This window comes from Vigna unguiculata, chromosome 9 (genome assembly GCF_037176805.1).
Source record: "Vigna unguiculata cultivar grain cowpea cultivar isolate G323 ecotype 2 chromosome 9, ASM3717680v1, whole genome shotgun sequence".
Taxonomy (NCBI): domain Eukaryota; kingdom Viridiplantae; phylum Streptophyta; class Magnoliopsida; order Fabales; family Fabaceae; genus Vigna; species Vigna unguiculata.
Genome location: NC_140800.1, coordinates 164343 through 176565, shown reverse-complemented (window position 1 = coordinate 176565; position 12223 = coordinate 164343). Strand labels below are relative to the sequence as shown.

At 35.6% G+C, this 12223-nt stretch overlaps 2 protein-coding genes and 1 long non-coding RNA gene across 5 annotated transcripts; 2 read left to right on the top strand and 1 right to left on the bottom strand.

Moving 5' to 3' along the window:
- The first annotated feature begins 1122 nt into the window (after positions 1–1122).
- LOC114162499 (RING-H2 finger protein ATL60-like) lies at positions 1123–2787 on the top strand. Its single transcript, XM_028046413.2, has one exon. It carries the CDS (start codon positions 1536–1538, stop codon positions 2397–2399), a length of 864 nt encoding a protein of 287 aa, XP_027902214.2. The 5' UTR covers positions 1123–1535; the 3' UTR covers positions 2400–2787.
- Positions 2788–4977: 2190 nt separating this feature from the next.
- LOC146883434 (uncharacterized) lies at positions 4978–5700 on the top strand. Its single transcript, XR_014984668.1, has 2 exons — positions 4978–5384; positions 5471–5700. It is a non-coding gene; the product is annotated as an uncharacterized LOC146883434 (long non-coding RNA).
- Positions 5701–5829: 129 nt separating this feature from the next.
- On the bottom strand, positions 5830–11724 carry PUM23 (pumilio 23). 3 transcript variants are annotated; one of them, XM_085667046.1, is made up of 11 exons: positions 11567–11724; positions 11288–11497; positions 10840–11203; positions 10247–10546; positions 9599–9790; positions 8979–9122; positions 8647–8766; positions 8239–8424; positions 7350–7498; positions 6633–6815; positions 5830–6496 (listed from the first exon to the last, which is right to left on the bottom strand). In XM_085667046.1, exons 2-11 carry the CDS (start codon positions 11482–11484, stop codon positions 6052–6054), a joined length of 2280 nt encoding a protein of 759 aa, XP_085523172.1. In that variant the 5' UTR covers positions 11485–11497; positions 11567–11724; the 3' UTR covers positions 5830–6051. The 3 variants fall into 3 exon arrangements, with proteins under 3 accessions (XP_085523172.1, XP_027903850.2, XP_085523173.1); XM_028048049.2 differs by having other exon boundaries at positions 9599–9766; positions 11567–11723; XM_085667047.1 differs by having other exon boundaries at positions 11288–11491; positions 11567–11723.
- Positions 11725–12223: the final 499 nt, after the last annotated feature.

Sequence of the window (12223 nt, the reverse complement as noted above, 5' to 3'; positions counted from 1 at the left end):
TAATCTGAATAAATTCACTGCCCATTGTTGTTAAATAATGTTTAACCTCGTACAGTAAAATAAGGATCAAAACAGAGCTAGGACAAACTAATAAATCAAGATCAGCACCTCTCATATGTGTGTGCGTACGTGTGTGTGGTTTGGATTTATTCCTCACATATATTATTTAGTTATTTAAAGATTTGTACTAAAGAAGAAACATTAGAGCATACTTGATGTTTTTAAAATATACATGTTAGCCTCTGTAGTTGTATGATTGAGATTCAATGAATTGAAGAAATACTGAAAAGTGATGTGATGGTGGGAGGTTCAGTGAATAAATGGACACATTTGAGGAGTGCATGCTTAATGGTTGGAGTGTCAGTGACCGTATCCACAAGGGGTGTTTGTTTGTACGTTAAGAGGGACATTGATATTCATTTCCACTAACAGCTGGATTTGGATCCACCAACTGCAAGAAAAATTACGGTTTTCTTTCGTGGACAAGCTTTTTCAGCCATTTCTAATCAGCTAAGAACCAGGATTCCAGTCATTTACCATCAAATTTGGCATCAAAATGTCTGCAAAACTACTCCATCTAGCCATGTCATACTCATGCACAATAAAAACTAAATCAAGCTATTTCACCATAATAAAAACAAATGGCTTTATGACATAATCATGTAACATTTAGAACACTTACAAATGCAAAGGTTTTGTTACATAAATACTTGTCCTTGTAATTTCGAACAGGAATGTTTTATTATTATTGTTAATTTGCTGGTTAAGAGAGGCAATATAAGCACATCCGAAAACTGAAAGAAGTACAAGTTTCATGAATTTCTTGGAAATCCACATTGATTTTGTTTGCCGTGGCATTATAACAGCGACAGCGTCACATAATTAAGAGGCCCTGCCCTGGAACAGCAATTCAATCGAAATTTCTGATGCTGCAGTACATGTGAAGCTAGTTGGACTTTTTATTTTATGATTTTATCAATTTGATAAAAAGAGCGTATTTGTAAGTAGTTTACATTTCGTTTTCTAACATAATTGTTGGTTGAATTGAATTATGTGAATGGAGCGTGTTTGAGTTAAATCATCGGAATGGTCAAAAGTTAAAAGGTTAGTTGCTGGAGTGTGAGTGGTACAGATACAGAGGCTGCGGCTAATGTTTTGGTTTTAAACAGGAATTACGAATAAGAAGAGAGAGAGATGGCAGAGACGTGGAGGGAAGGGAAACCAATCCAAACTAAACTAAACCATCTTCAATATTTAATCTTGAATCTTCTTCTTGTTCAATACTGATTAAGATTATCTTCATTTTTATGTGAATGTGTGGGTCAACCCCAAGTTCAACTTAGACCATTCAACGCCGTGGTAGTTGTTCTCATTTTCAAGTCCATTGTGGAGGTTCTTCTCTCCAGCCTCATTTCTTCGCACTCTCGTTTCCATGATTCTATTTTAACTCCCACCCTTCTCACTCTCGTTCACCGTTCCAAATCCTTTCAAAGTTCTTTTCTTCTGTGCTTTGAGAAGAGAGAAGAGAGAGCATTATGGGTGAGCAAACTGACACTCTGGGTGAATCCCCCGCCGTTGAGTTAATCGGAAAGGTAATGATAATCGTTATAATAATCTTCTTCTTCCTTGTTGTGATTGCTCTCGGCGTTCACCTCTTCACAAGAAACTTCTGGTGGCGCGAGCCTGCTCCGCAATCACGGCGCCGCCGCCGCTTTGTGTTTTCCTCCGGTCAAGAGGGTGGTCTTCGAAGGGGACTGGATCCCTCCGTTCTGAGCTCCATTCCCGTGTTGGTATTCCAAGCCCAAGACTTCAAGGAGGGTTTGGAATGTTCGGTTTGCCTCTCGGAGGTGGTGGAAGGAGAAAAGGCCAGGCTTTTGCCCAAATGCAATCATGGGTTTCACGTTGGTTGTATTGACATGTGGTTCCAATCCCATTCTACGTGCCCTCTTTGCAGGAACTCTGTTTCTGCTCAATCAGATGAAAATAACAGTGCACAGAACTCAGAAGCAGAGTCTCCAACTTTTCCCACCAACGTCTTGGTTTGGGGGGATCACAACCAAATAACTTCTACTGGTGCTGCTTCTTTGGAGGAAAGTGCTTCTCAGCCACCTTGTCCCTCCTCGTCCTCTTCCGCTGCTACCTGCGATGATGATGATAGTAACAACAGCAATAGACGTCACGGAACATTCGTTATTGACATACCAAGTGATATCACTTCATCTTCTTTGTCGCCTTCTGCAAACAGGTTTGCTGAAGATGACTTGAAATCGCCAATGACGGGAAGACTGAGATCATTGAAGAGGCTTTTGAGCAGAGACAGAAGGTTAAATCCTTGGAGTCCTACTTCTGTAGATGTAGAACAACAAGCAGCTAATTCAGGGGGAGGAGGACACAGCTGAGTTAGGAATTACTTGAGTTCTATTCATTATTTTTTTATTTTTCTTTAATGTGCATATTCAGCTTCGAGGTAGGAAGTTGTGAGTGGAATTTTCTGTTCTTGTTCTTGAGAGAGAGGTCAGAGCTCTCGTAGATATGGTAGCTGTTATCAATACGTGTGCATATAATGGCTGAGGAGAGTAACTGTTTGAAGTGTCTTTGTTGTATATAGTATAGGTTTCGAATTCTAGCAATACAATACAATAGAATCACCCTCTTCCTTTTATTGGAGATGATTTTCTTCAATATGATGTGAAGTGGAAGGGATACAACACGGGATCGATTTATCTCACCAATACTTGCAAGCACGAATTTGAAATATAGTAATTGCATTGGAAATCTTCAGTAATTCATAGCTTTTGTTCTGCTGAATCTTGCTGATAATAAACAAAGTCCACACTGTAACTGGATTAGCAACAAGATATGAATAAAGCTGGTGTTCTTGTGTCAAAACTTTTTAAACTGTCAGTGTGCATGGCTTTTGATTGTATGAACTGGTAGATTTTTTTATTAAAGGAAAAGGGTGGTTAATCTTAAAAAAGAGAAAGGTAGATAACACTTTCTTACATAACTGATGATGTCATTGGTTATGTGGCCATCATGTGCTGACTGAAAAATCTTATGCAGAATATTCATTCTCTTTGAAAAACATGGACTCGATGGCGCAGATAGTCTAATACTTTATGAATTAATTTTAATTCATGAAAAAAAAAAAAACTTCTAGAAGAAGTTAGACGTAAGCTGTTCTCTGTAATATGTTAAATCTTTTGAAATTTTGATCTGAAATTGAATAGAGCATGGAGAGATGTAAAGGACAAAATAGGTGCAGCACTTAATAATGTATTATTATAATTACTGTTCCAGTAGACCGAAAATGACGAAACATGCGTGATTGTGGTATAACAATTGGATTTGAATTTATGAGCTGCTATTAGTTTTGAAAGTGTTTGACAACTAGTCAAAACTAGTGGCTTGAAGGTTGAACCATTCTACCATCATGCTATCACATTACTTTTCCATCCTTTCTTCTCCTTTTTAACTTTCGACAATTCTCGTCTGCACTGACCCACTTTTCACTTTTGCTTCATTTACGTTTCTCTTTGCTTCCTCCAACCACTGATCAAACCAAAGAACCACCTTTGTTACATTACATTACATGATCGAATCAAATGCAAGTAAAAACAGCCAAACGTGTTTGTTTAAATCTCCAATCTTCAATAACTCCGTAGGTTTCAGCATGTCTTTAGCAACCCTTTTTGTTAAAATAAAAAAACATTAACATTAACTGTATTCCGAAGTGAAATAAGTGGGAAGACAACCAACAATCAAAATTAATGAAACTGTTAGCACCTAAGAAAAGTCCTTGTTGTGCAGATCAAACCCACGGACCTTGTAATAACATGCCTCAGATTGTTCATGTGGTGGAGATTTCTTCATCATAAACAATAGTTTCTTCATTTAAAAAAAATAAATAAAGAATTTGCTTCAATTTTTCTCCATATTTACGACACACAAACCTTCATTAGCAAAACTCAGACCAGTTTCAAATATATTTTTTTAAGTGGTAATTAATTGTATCGGAATATTCTAGCATCTTTATAAAAAAAAAGTTGCTCAATTTGGAGGTTTGGGTCTCAATTAATTTGTTCAGACGTTACGTTTTTAAAAAAAAAAATTAGAAAATAAGACTTTCTCAACGGAATGTATAAAAACAATCAAGGCATGTTATTTAGATATCTGTATTTTCTACTTCAATAACAAAAAGTACAAAATACACTAGAAAATTGAAATATCTAAGTAGTATTAAAAAGATTTTCAAAAAGAAATTATTACAGAGAATAAATGAATCTCATATCGGGTGCCCTACCATGAACTACCGACGAAAGGGTTATCCTTTTATTAATTAGTAGGCTTCACGAACTTGTGTCTTCACTGTATAAATATTTTTCAAGTGATTGGGATAATACAAAGCAGTTTGATTCGATCAATTATGATTGATAACCCATTAAACTAATAATATCTGAGTATTAACTTTCTAAAATGGTGCAACCAGTTACCCACGTGAGCATCATCGAAATTCAAAAGTAATCTGAGTATAAGTAAAATATTATTTGAAGAATGGAAGAAGCACTGCTAGGTGTGACTGCCGTCCTCATGGCCAAGCTGGAAAGCTCTTAAACAGTCACTAAAGTTTGAGTGGGGAAAGGAAGGGACTGAGTGATTGAGTGAGACTGATAAATATGCAGAACACAACACAACAACAAATATAATATTTATTCTTTTCTATTGTTGCCTTTCATTCAAATAAGCGAAAAGCAGGAACCGTTTTTTAGGTTTCGCTGATTTCTCTAGTTATTGTCTAATTATTATTATTCAGTATCTATCAAAAATATCATTTGCAAGAAAGTTCAAACTCAAAGATACAGTACCATCACGTGGCTTATCACATGACCCCTCTGAAATTTCTGTCTTCATTTTCACCAAATTCAAAGTCCGGACAAGGCCGGATGCAGCAGCAGTCAAAAGGCGAGCACATGATCCCACATGAACCCAAAATGGCATCGGATCCCAATATCCTTTGCATTTCTGACAGTAATAAAAAAATGAATCAAGACTGATATAATTCACATTTCACTCACATATCATATCTTAGCTTTATTTGACTCACTATGCTCCCAGCATCGCTACCATAAGAACCAAGATTCTCCCTTCACTACCATGAAGAATTGGTCCCCAGCACTCGGTGCTCTTGCTCTCACACTGTCACTGCTATTATTAACCTGGTCAACCAGAGCCAGAGCTGAGGTTTTCCCAACAGTACGAGTGCACTCTTGGCCATCCAGCAAGACTTCATCTTATCGTCAAGTTCATAGGAAGAATCTTTCTAAGCAGTTCGCTTCCAGTTTCCGAAGGATACCTCCAAGCAAATCGAATCCGACACAAAACAAGTAACTCTTAGTATTTACAGTTTCTAGCATTTCTATTATACGTAGCTACCCCGTGACTGACAAGAAAAAACATATTTCTTTCGCAGGTTCAACCCTCCAACATATGGTTGACAGAACAAACAATACACCATTATTGGAATCACCTGTTTTTCCTTTCTCATCTTGTTTCTTTAGTTTTGTTTCAACTGCGCCTTCCTAGACACAAATAACTGTTGTGTATACTTGTATCTTACCTTCAAATTGCCAAGTCCCAATGTTTGTATGTATTGCAATTTACACTGAATGTTACAGTTTTGCTAACCAAGGTTGTTGAGTTCTGATACACCTAAAAATCTATAATATTCGTATTCTAAAAACGAGGAATGATGTCCAGGTTTGTACCGAAAACATGGAACCCCAGCAAGCAAATATCAGTAAATTGGGGTGAGGGGCGTCAAGCAAATCATTGGAGGGCAAAAAAAAATCATATTTTGCAGTAAACTACCTTTGTTAATGCAATTTTCCAGTGACATTCTATGTGAAATAGTAAAATGATACAAAATTACTAGCAAAGAGGAAATCATACAAATCTTCAAGCATTAAATCTTGGGACCCTGCTGACCTGCTTAACACATCATTCTCTTTAAAATAACTTCGTCCTTGAGGAGGGGGGGGATTGTCTTTAACTCTACGCGTTCGATGCCTTCACTTTCTTCAGAGAAGCCTCGGAAAGAGCACCATCTCTTCGTCGTTTCTTCACTGGCGTCCCGGTTGCTGCAGTACCAGCTGTGTCAAACCCACTTTCAACCTTCTCCTTTTTAGACCTCTTCTTCCTATTAGACTCGTCATCATCTCCAGTAATATAAGCATTTCTCTTATTTTTTTGCTTGTCCTTTTTTGGGTTTTTATTTTGGAAGCTCAAAAAAGGTGCACCAGAACCTAGCGATTGGTCAATTTCTTTCCTAATTTCCTTTACAGCTTTTGGATTAGATTTGTTATTCGAGGTGTCACTAAGAAAGGAATCGTTTTTCATCAACTTTGTATCATTGGAACCAAACATACTGTAAAAATCTTTATAAGTAGATTCTTTGGATGCTTGTTTTGACCTCCAATGATCAGGATTCGCAGCAAATCTGTTGTAATAAAGCAGGTATCAATCGTGAAGGTTAACTTCAAAAAACTTATCAAATCTAGAAGTTAAAAAATACGTTCTCAATTGAAAGTAATAATCTGAAAATTCTATAATTAACTAAATAGCCATCAGCATACCCGTCAATATCTAGTTTCCTTAATAGGTAAGATCCCTGCTTTGTCTTGGAAAGATCACTTCGCACAGCTAACACCTCAGACACTATAGTCTCCCTTAGGGACAGATTACTGGCCGTGAAGCACTTATCAATGGTAAAAGCACCAGATGAGTTGAGTGCGACCTCCCCAAAATGCCCTTGCAGTCTACAAAATAAGTTATAAGTTATGAAAGACAAAAAAAGGGAAAATATAAGACAATAAAGTAGCAATTTTCAAATCCATTAAATACAGATTATTAATAATTTCAACATGAAGTACGGAAAAAAAAATTAAAGGTACATTGGACTGGGGAAAATACATACCCCTCCAAAACTTAGGCTTTGGGAACAAGGGTCATTAAGTTACAATTTTGGAATTTAAAACAACCTCAATTTAAAAGTATCTCAATAGATATTTCAATCCACTTAGTGTTAGTCAAAAGAAAGCATTATCTAAATGATCCTAAACCGCAAAAGGTAAATCTCTAACTATGAATAAAATAAATTAGATTCCCGCAAAACAATTGCTCCCATTTCATTAGCTTGAACAGAGATCCCATTAATTATGTGAAAAAAAATGGAATTTAGCATAGAAATAGAAAACATAATCTAAAAATCTTGTTTACGATATTAAGCCCTGCAGCAGAAATAAGAATTTCCTAGAGAAAATAAATGGTAGATGTATAGCAGAAAGATATACTTGATAATCAATCTGCGCTTCTGTTTCCCAGAAGCTCCTGAACATAGAAAAGCCTCAACAACATGTGATCCTCTTGAATCTCCCACTGCTTCAAGAACATGAGTTGCCTCCATGGAAGTTATACTTATGATATAAGGTTGTATATATTCCTATGAAAATAAAATGTGGGATAATGGAATTGAACACATCAATAAACTATTTAATTTAAACACCATATAAAACTAGCAGGCTCAAATAAAATAACAATGACTAGCAATGAACAATTTATGTCATAGTGCTTCGATCAACTCCAACAGTAATTCTCTGTTCGGTACAAAGGAAAGAAAGTGAGAAGAAAATTAAAATTTGAACTTAGAAAATAGAAGGAAATAAAAGTTTGAACTTTTGATTGTAGATGTCAACTTTCCTCTTCTTTTATGTTTCCTCTTCAATCAAACAACAGAAAAATGCATCATTGTTTATGTTTTCTCTCATCTATCCCTCTATGTTTTCTTTCTTCTCATTCAATCATCAACAATACTATAAAAAGTTCACCATACTATCAAATGTCAGACTGTGCATTACTATCACAAAAAAAAAATACACCAGAAAAAAACAAAATGACTCTAAACAAGGAGATCTTTAATATCTCAGAATCAAAGAAGGCACAACAACAACACTTGAAACTCATCATGATTTCATTATTTATGATAAGGGATGAAAATATTTCTTTAGGAACAACAAATGGAAGATCTGTTCCTAATTAATTAATTTAACAGCAATGCTATCACCCATGAAATATTATGCTGTGACATTAAAGGATTTCAACAAAATGCTTCCTCTTATAGCTTTGGCTAACAAAACCAGAAAGAAAGCAGCTAAGACATCAATTTTCAAGAAATTCACTTACACTTCTAAACCGGAATACTGTCTGTAAGATCAGAGAACCCATGACATTCATTCTAGCACCACTTTGCCAGCTCCAGTTGGACTTGTCTTCATATGTGAAACAACTGTCAAGAAACATGAGTCGTGGAACAATCCCTTTCGGAGAATCATCCACTGGACATACTGCTTCAGCTAGGACTTCACAGCACTGCCCCAGATTTAAAAAATAGGCCATTAAAGTTTTTGCAAGGATGAAAAACAAGATAATGTAAAAATAACTTACGAAATGCAAGTAACACCATTTACTTTTCAATTTTGAAGAAATCATTGTAGACATGAAGTTAGGTTTTAGAAGCAATAAATTAAGAATCTCGAACACACAAGAATATACAGATCTGCATATTGTAGACAATACAACCAAAATGCAAACCTTGCGTTCGTTAACATGAAGCCTTTCACTGGCAGCAACAAGTGAAGCAACAACTCCTGACCTTCCCATTTTGAAAAGATCCTCCAAATTTGGCCCAAGTTCTTCCCAAATCAACTCCATCTACCAAACAATAAAAAGTCAAAACAAACACGGGAAAAAAATTGCAAAGAGAAAATTACAACACAAATAAGCATTGTTAAAAGAAAATGCATGAGACAAAGGCCGTATATGCAACATTCTGCGACCAATAATTAGATAAAATTAATTGGTCACACTTAAAAATGTAGAAAATGTTCAGTATTGTAAAGCAGAAAGGAAAGTAGACACAATACCAGATCTTGATTGCTTGCATAAGAAATTAATGCTTGGACAACAAAGTTCCCATGTTGATGAGAAGATAACTCAAACAAGTAATTCCTGAATACTTTAGCGAATAATTCATTGAACAAGGACTCCGGAGATACTTCCAAAACGACCTGAAAAAGATTTACAAAATTTTATTATCCCAGAATCTGTAGAAAAAAAAATCACAATGTCTCCATAAAAAAAAAAGCTGCTGCCTCCATAAAAAAATGCACAGGCATAAAATGGTTAAGCATATAATGCCACATGAAAATATGTCCGATGAGGCTGTATAAACTATCACAAAACAATTCACATGCATAACATGCCCAATGTTCACTGTCAGAAAAGAGTATTTAGGGATTAATAAAAGTTGTTGAGATTGTACCTGTGGAAAGGTTAGCGTGATGGTAGGTATATAATGCTTGTTTGCTTATATACTAAAATTCACATTTACTATGGAAAGTACGAAAGGAAAGTGAGACTTTTTTATAAATATCTTTAAAATAAGAACTAGCTAATGTTCTATTGAACTTCTGTTCGTATTTTTCAAAAGCTCCTGCACTACTGTAGCTAATTATACAGTTTTCTTCATCCATATGATACTCACCTCCATTAGATGGCTAAATTTAGATTCTTTTAATAAATTCTTGAGATCTGCTACTACTTTAGTGTCTATAAAATTGCCCTCTGCATTATTCTTATCCTTGCAGCCAAGAAGGAAAGGAATCACATGTAACAACTCTTCATCATCACCTGCCAAGACCCTCAGCACTGTCTGCCATGAATTAAAGAAATCCCACTGCGATGAGAGGAATAAAATAGAGAAGCAAAAAGCACAATAAACCATAAGCACATAATAGCACCACAGAAAATGTTTTTATCCAAGAGGTAGTCTAATATATAGTTAAGAGTGAATTTAATAATCTCTTCTGTAGAGTATGATAAAGTTCTAAAGCAAGCAGATCTTAAGAAAATACTGAAATGAAGGCTATATCTCACATAATCTCCATCGTAATATCAACTCACTATGGAATGGAGTTACAAGCCTCTAGGGGATAAGACAATATAAAAAACCTACACATGCCCTCACCATCAACCAAAGCAAGAAAATTAAATTTGACTTTATAGACAACCTCATTGAATAACAATAGATGGGCCACAATCTAATAGTAAATACTAAATGCCAAGCATGAAGGAATACAATTATTCATTCAATGCAGAATATATAGGAGAGAGAGGGAAATGGAAATGATACCTGGAAAACCAAACTACTGAATTGGTCAACTTGTAGTATCTTGATATATTTCTTAGCATGCTTTAAAATATCTGAGACAAGTACTTTCAGTAAATTTGGAAATCCAGGCTGAAAATTTGTTGCATCATCTTTCTTTGAAAACTCCTTTGAATTCAACCGCTCTGCTAATAGGGTAGTCGATTTTGATAAATAGTATCCACACTTATCTAATGGTACTCCTCTACAAAGGCAGAGAAGAGTCCGAAGCACATGAGAACCATAGCAGTTACACATTACATCAACAGAATTTGCTGCAATCACCTGCCAAATGACATGTATACGTATAAGAAATGACATTTAAAGCAGAGGAACATCCTTCCTGGTCGGATCTTCCTCTTCTCTTCCCACAATTAACATTTTGTTTCTCTGACTATATCTAGACACTACCTGACTAGATTAATTTTGCCAACATCAACTACCTTTGCTGGTTAAAACTCAAGCTTACATGCATAGTTTGAAAACATTAAAGCAAGAAATAAAGTTGGGGACCAGTAAGTGGCAAGCAATATAAGCATTTATCTCCAGAATTCAAACTAGTATGAAATGCACTCCACCTTGCATATGACGGTTAAAGCCTCCTCAACCAGAGGGCGAGCCTCATCATCTTGGAGATGAACAGCTAAAGACTTGATGGCGGTCTCAGCGACATGAGAACCGGATCTATCCATGGCAATATAGGGGAAGTCGTTAGCAGAAGAGTGAAAGAAATCACAAAGGTGGTCAACATCACAGCCCTGGAGAATGGTCTCCAAAGTGTGGCTAACAATGTAATCGGTTGCTATTTCGAATTCTTTCCCCTTGGTTTCTTGGAGAGCATTAGCACATATAAGTGAACGTTCCTCCAATTCTACCCCCTCAGTTTCAAAAAGATTAGCAATCTCTGAGAAGTATTGGGTAGTTTCAGGGTCAAGCTGTTTCCTACAAAACGTAACGTAAATTGAAAAAAAAAATTGAATTAGTACAAGGGAGGAGAAAGAACTGAGAAGAATAGATATTGGGTACCTAACACGGGATTGTTGAGACGGGGAAGTGAAGGTGTTGGAGTTTGTGTTTGAGTGTTTGGGATTGGAATCGGATTCATGAGCGGCTCCCCCTTTCTTATGCTTTCTCCTCTTACTTTTGGCTTGCTTGAGGGATTCATAATCGTGGTCGCCCATTGAGCTTCTTGCCACCAATGCTTTTGAACCAACAGAGACCATAAGCACCCTATCACTGTAACGGTTAGTGTTAAAATTGAATCAAATAACCATTATTGTTAACTAAATAGAGAGAGAGCATTACGTCGAGGTTGAGGTTGAGGTTGAGGTTGTGGTTGTGGTTGGGCGCACGCCGTCGCTGCTGCTTCCGCTTCTGCTTCTCTCGGTGGCGCGACGGAGGGTATGAAATCAAGTATGAAGAAGCATCACTCACAATTTGAAACGCACCGTTATAAACCCTATTGTTGTCTCTCCAAACCTTTTTCACTTTTTTTAGCAAGCCTTTTATTTTACTTCTTAAATTAACCACAAACAAAATATTATCATATTTGTTAGTTTTATAATATTTTTGCAATGCTAATATACTAATAAACTTGAATGAAATTTTAATTATTAAAACTAAGTTTTTACGTTATATTTTATATTTTTGTGTAAAATTTTCTCGTTCAAATAATCATAATTTAGGAAAATATTTAAATATGAAATTATTAAAATGTTTGGAAGCGATAAATTAATTAAATTTAAAAAAAATTATAGAATATTTGAGACTTTTAAAGAACAGAAATATTTTTAAGAAATAATTTCCACTGAAATATTAAATCGAAAAAATGTTTAAAATGTTTATGGTGTGATTATTTGAATTTGAAAGTGTTAACCTATTTTTTCTTTTAGTAAATTGAGACAATTAAAGGTTATAAATTTCCTAACAACCGAAAACTATTTAATATCTCATCAATATCAT

What these genes read in the sequence shown, in the direction of transcription:
- LOC114162499 (XM_028046413.2), top strand. Translation starts at nt 1,536, where the DNA reads ATGGGTGAGCAAACTGACACTCTGGGTGAATCCCCCGCCGTTGAGTTA.
- PUM23 (XM_085667046.1), bottom strand. Translation starts at nt 11,484, where the DNA reads ATGGTCTCTGTTGGTTCAAAAGCATTGGTGGCAAGAAGCTCAATGGGC. An exon ending in TCAGTAGTTTGGTTTTCCAG is followed by an intron (nt 9,791 to 10,246) that starts GTATCATTTCCA and finishes CTCTCATCGCAG; the next exon opens with TGGGATTTCTTTAATTCATG. An exon ending in ATGCAAGCAATCAAGATCTG is followed by an intron (nt 8,767 to 8,978) that starts GTATTGTGTCTA and finishes ATTGTTTGGTAG; the next exon opens with ATGGAGTTGATTTGGGAAGA.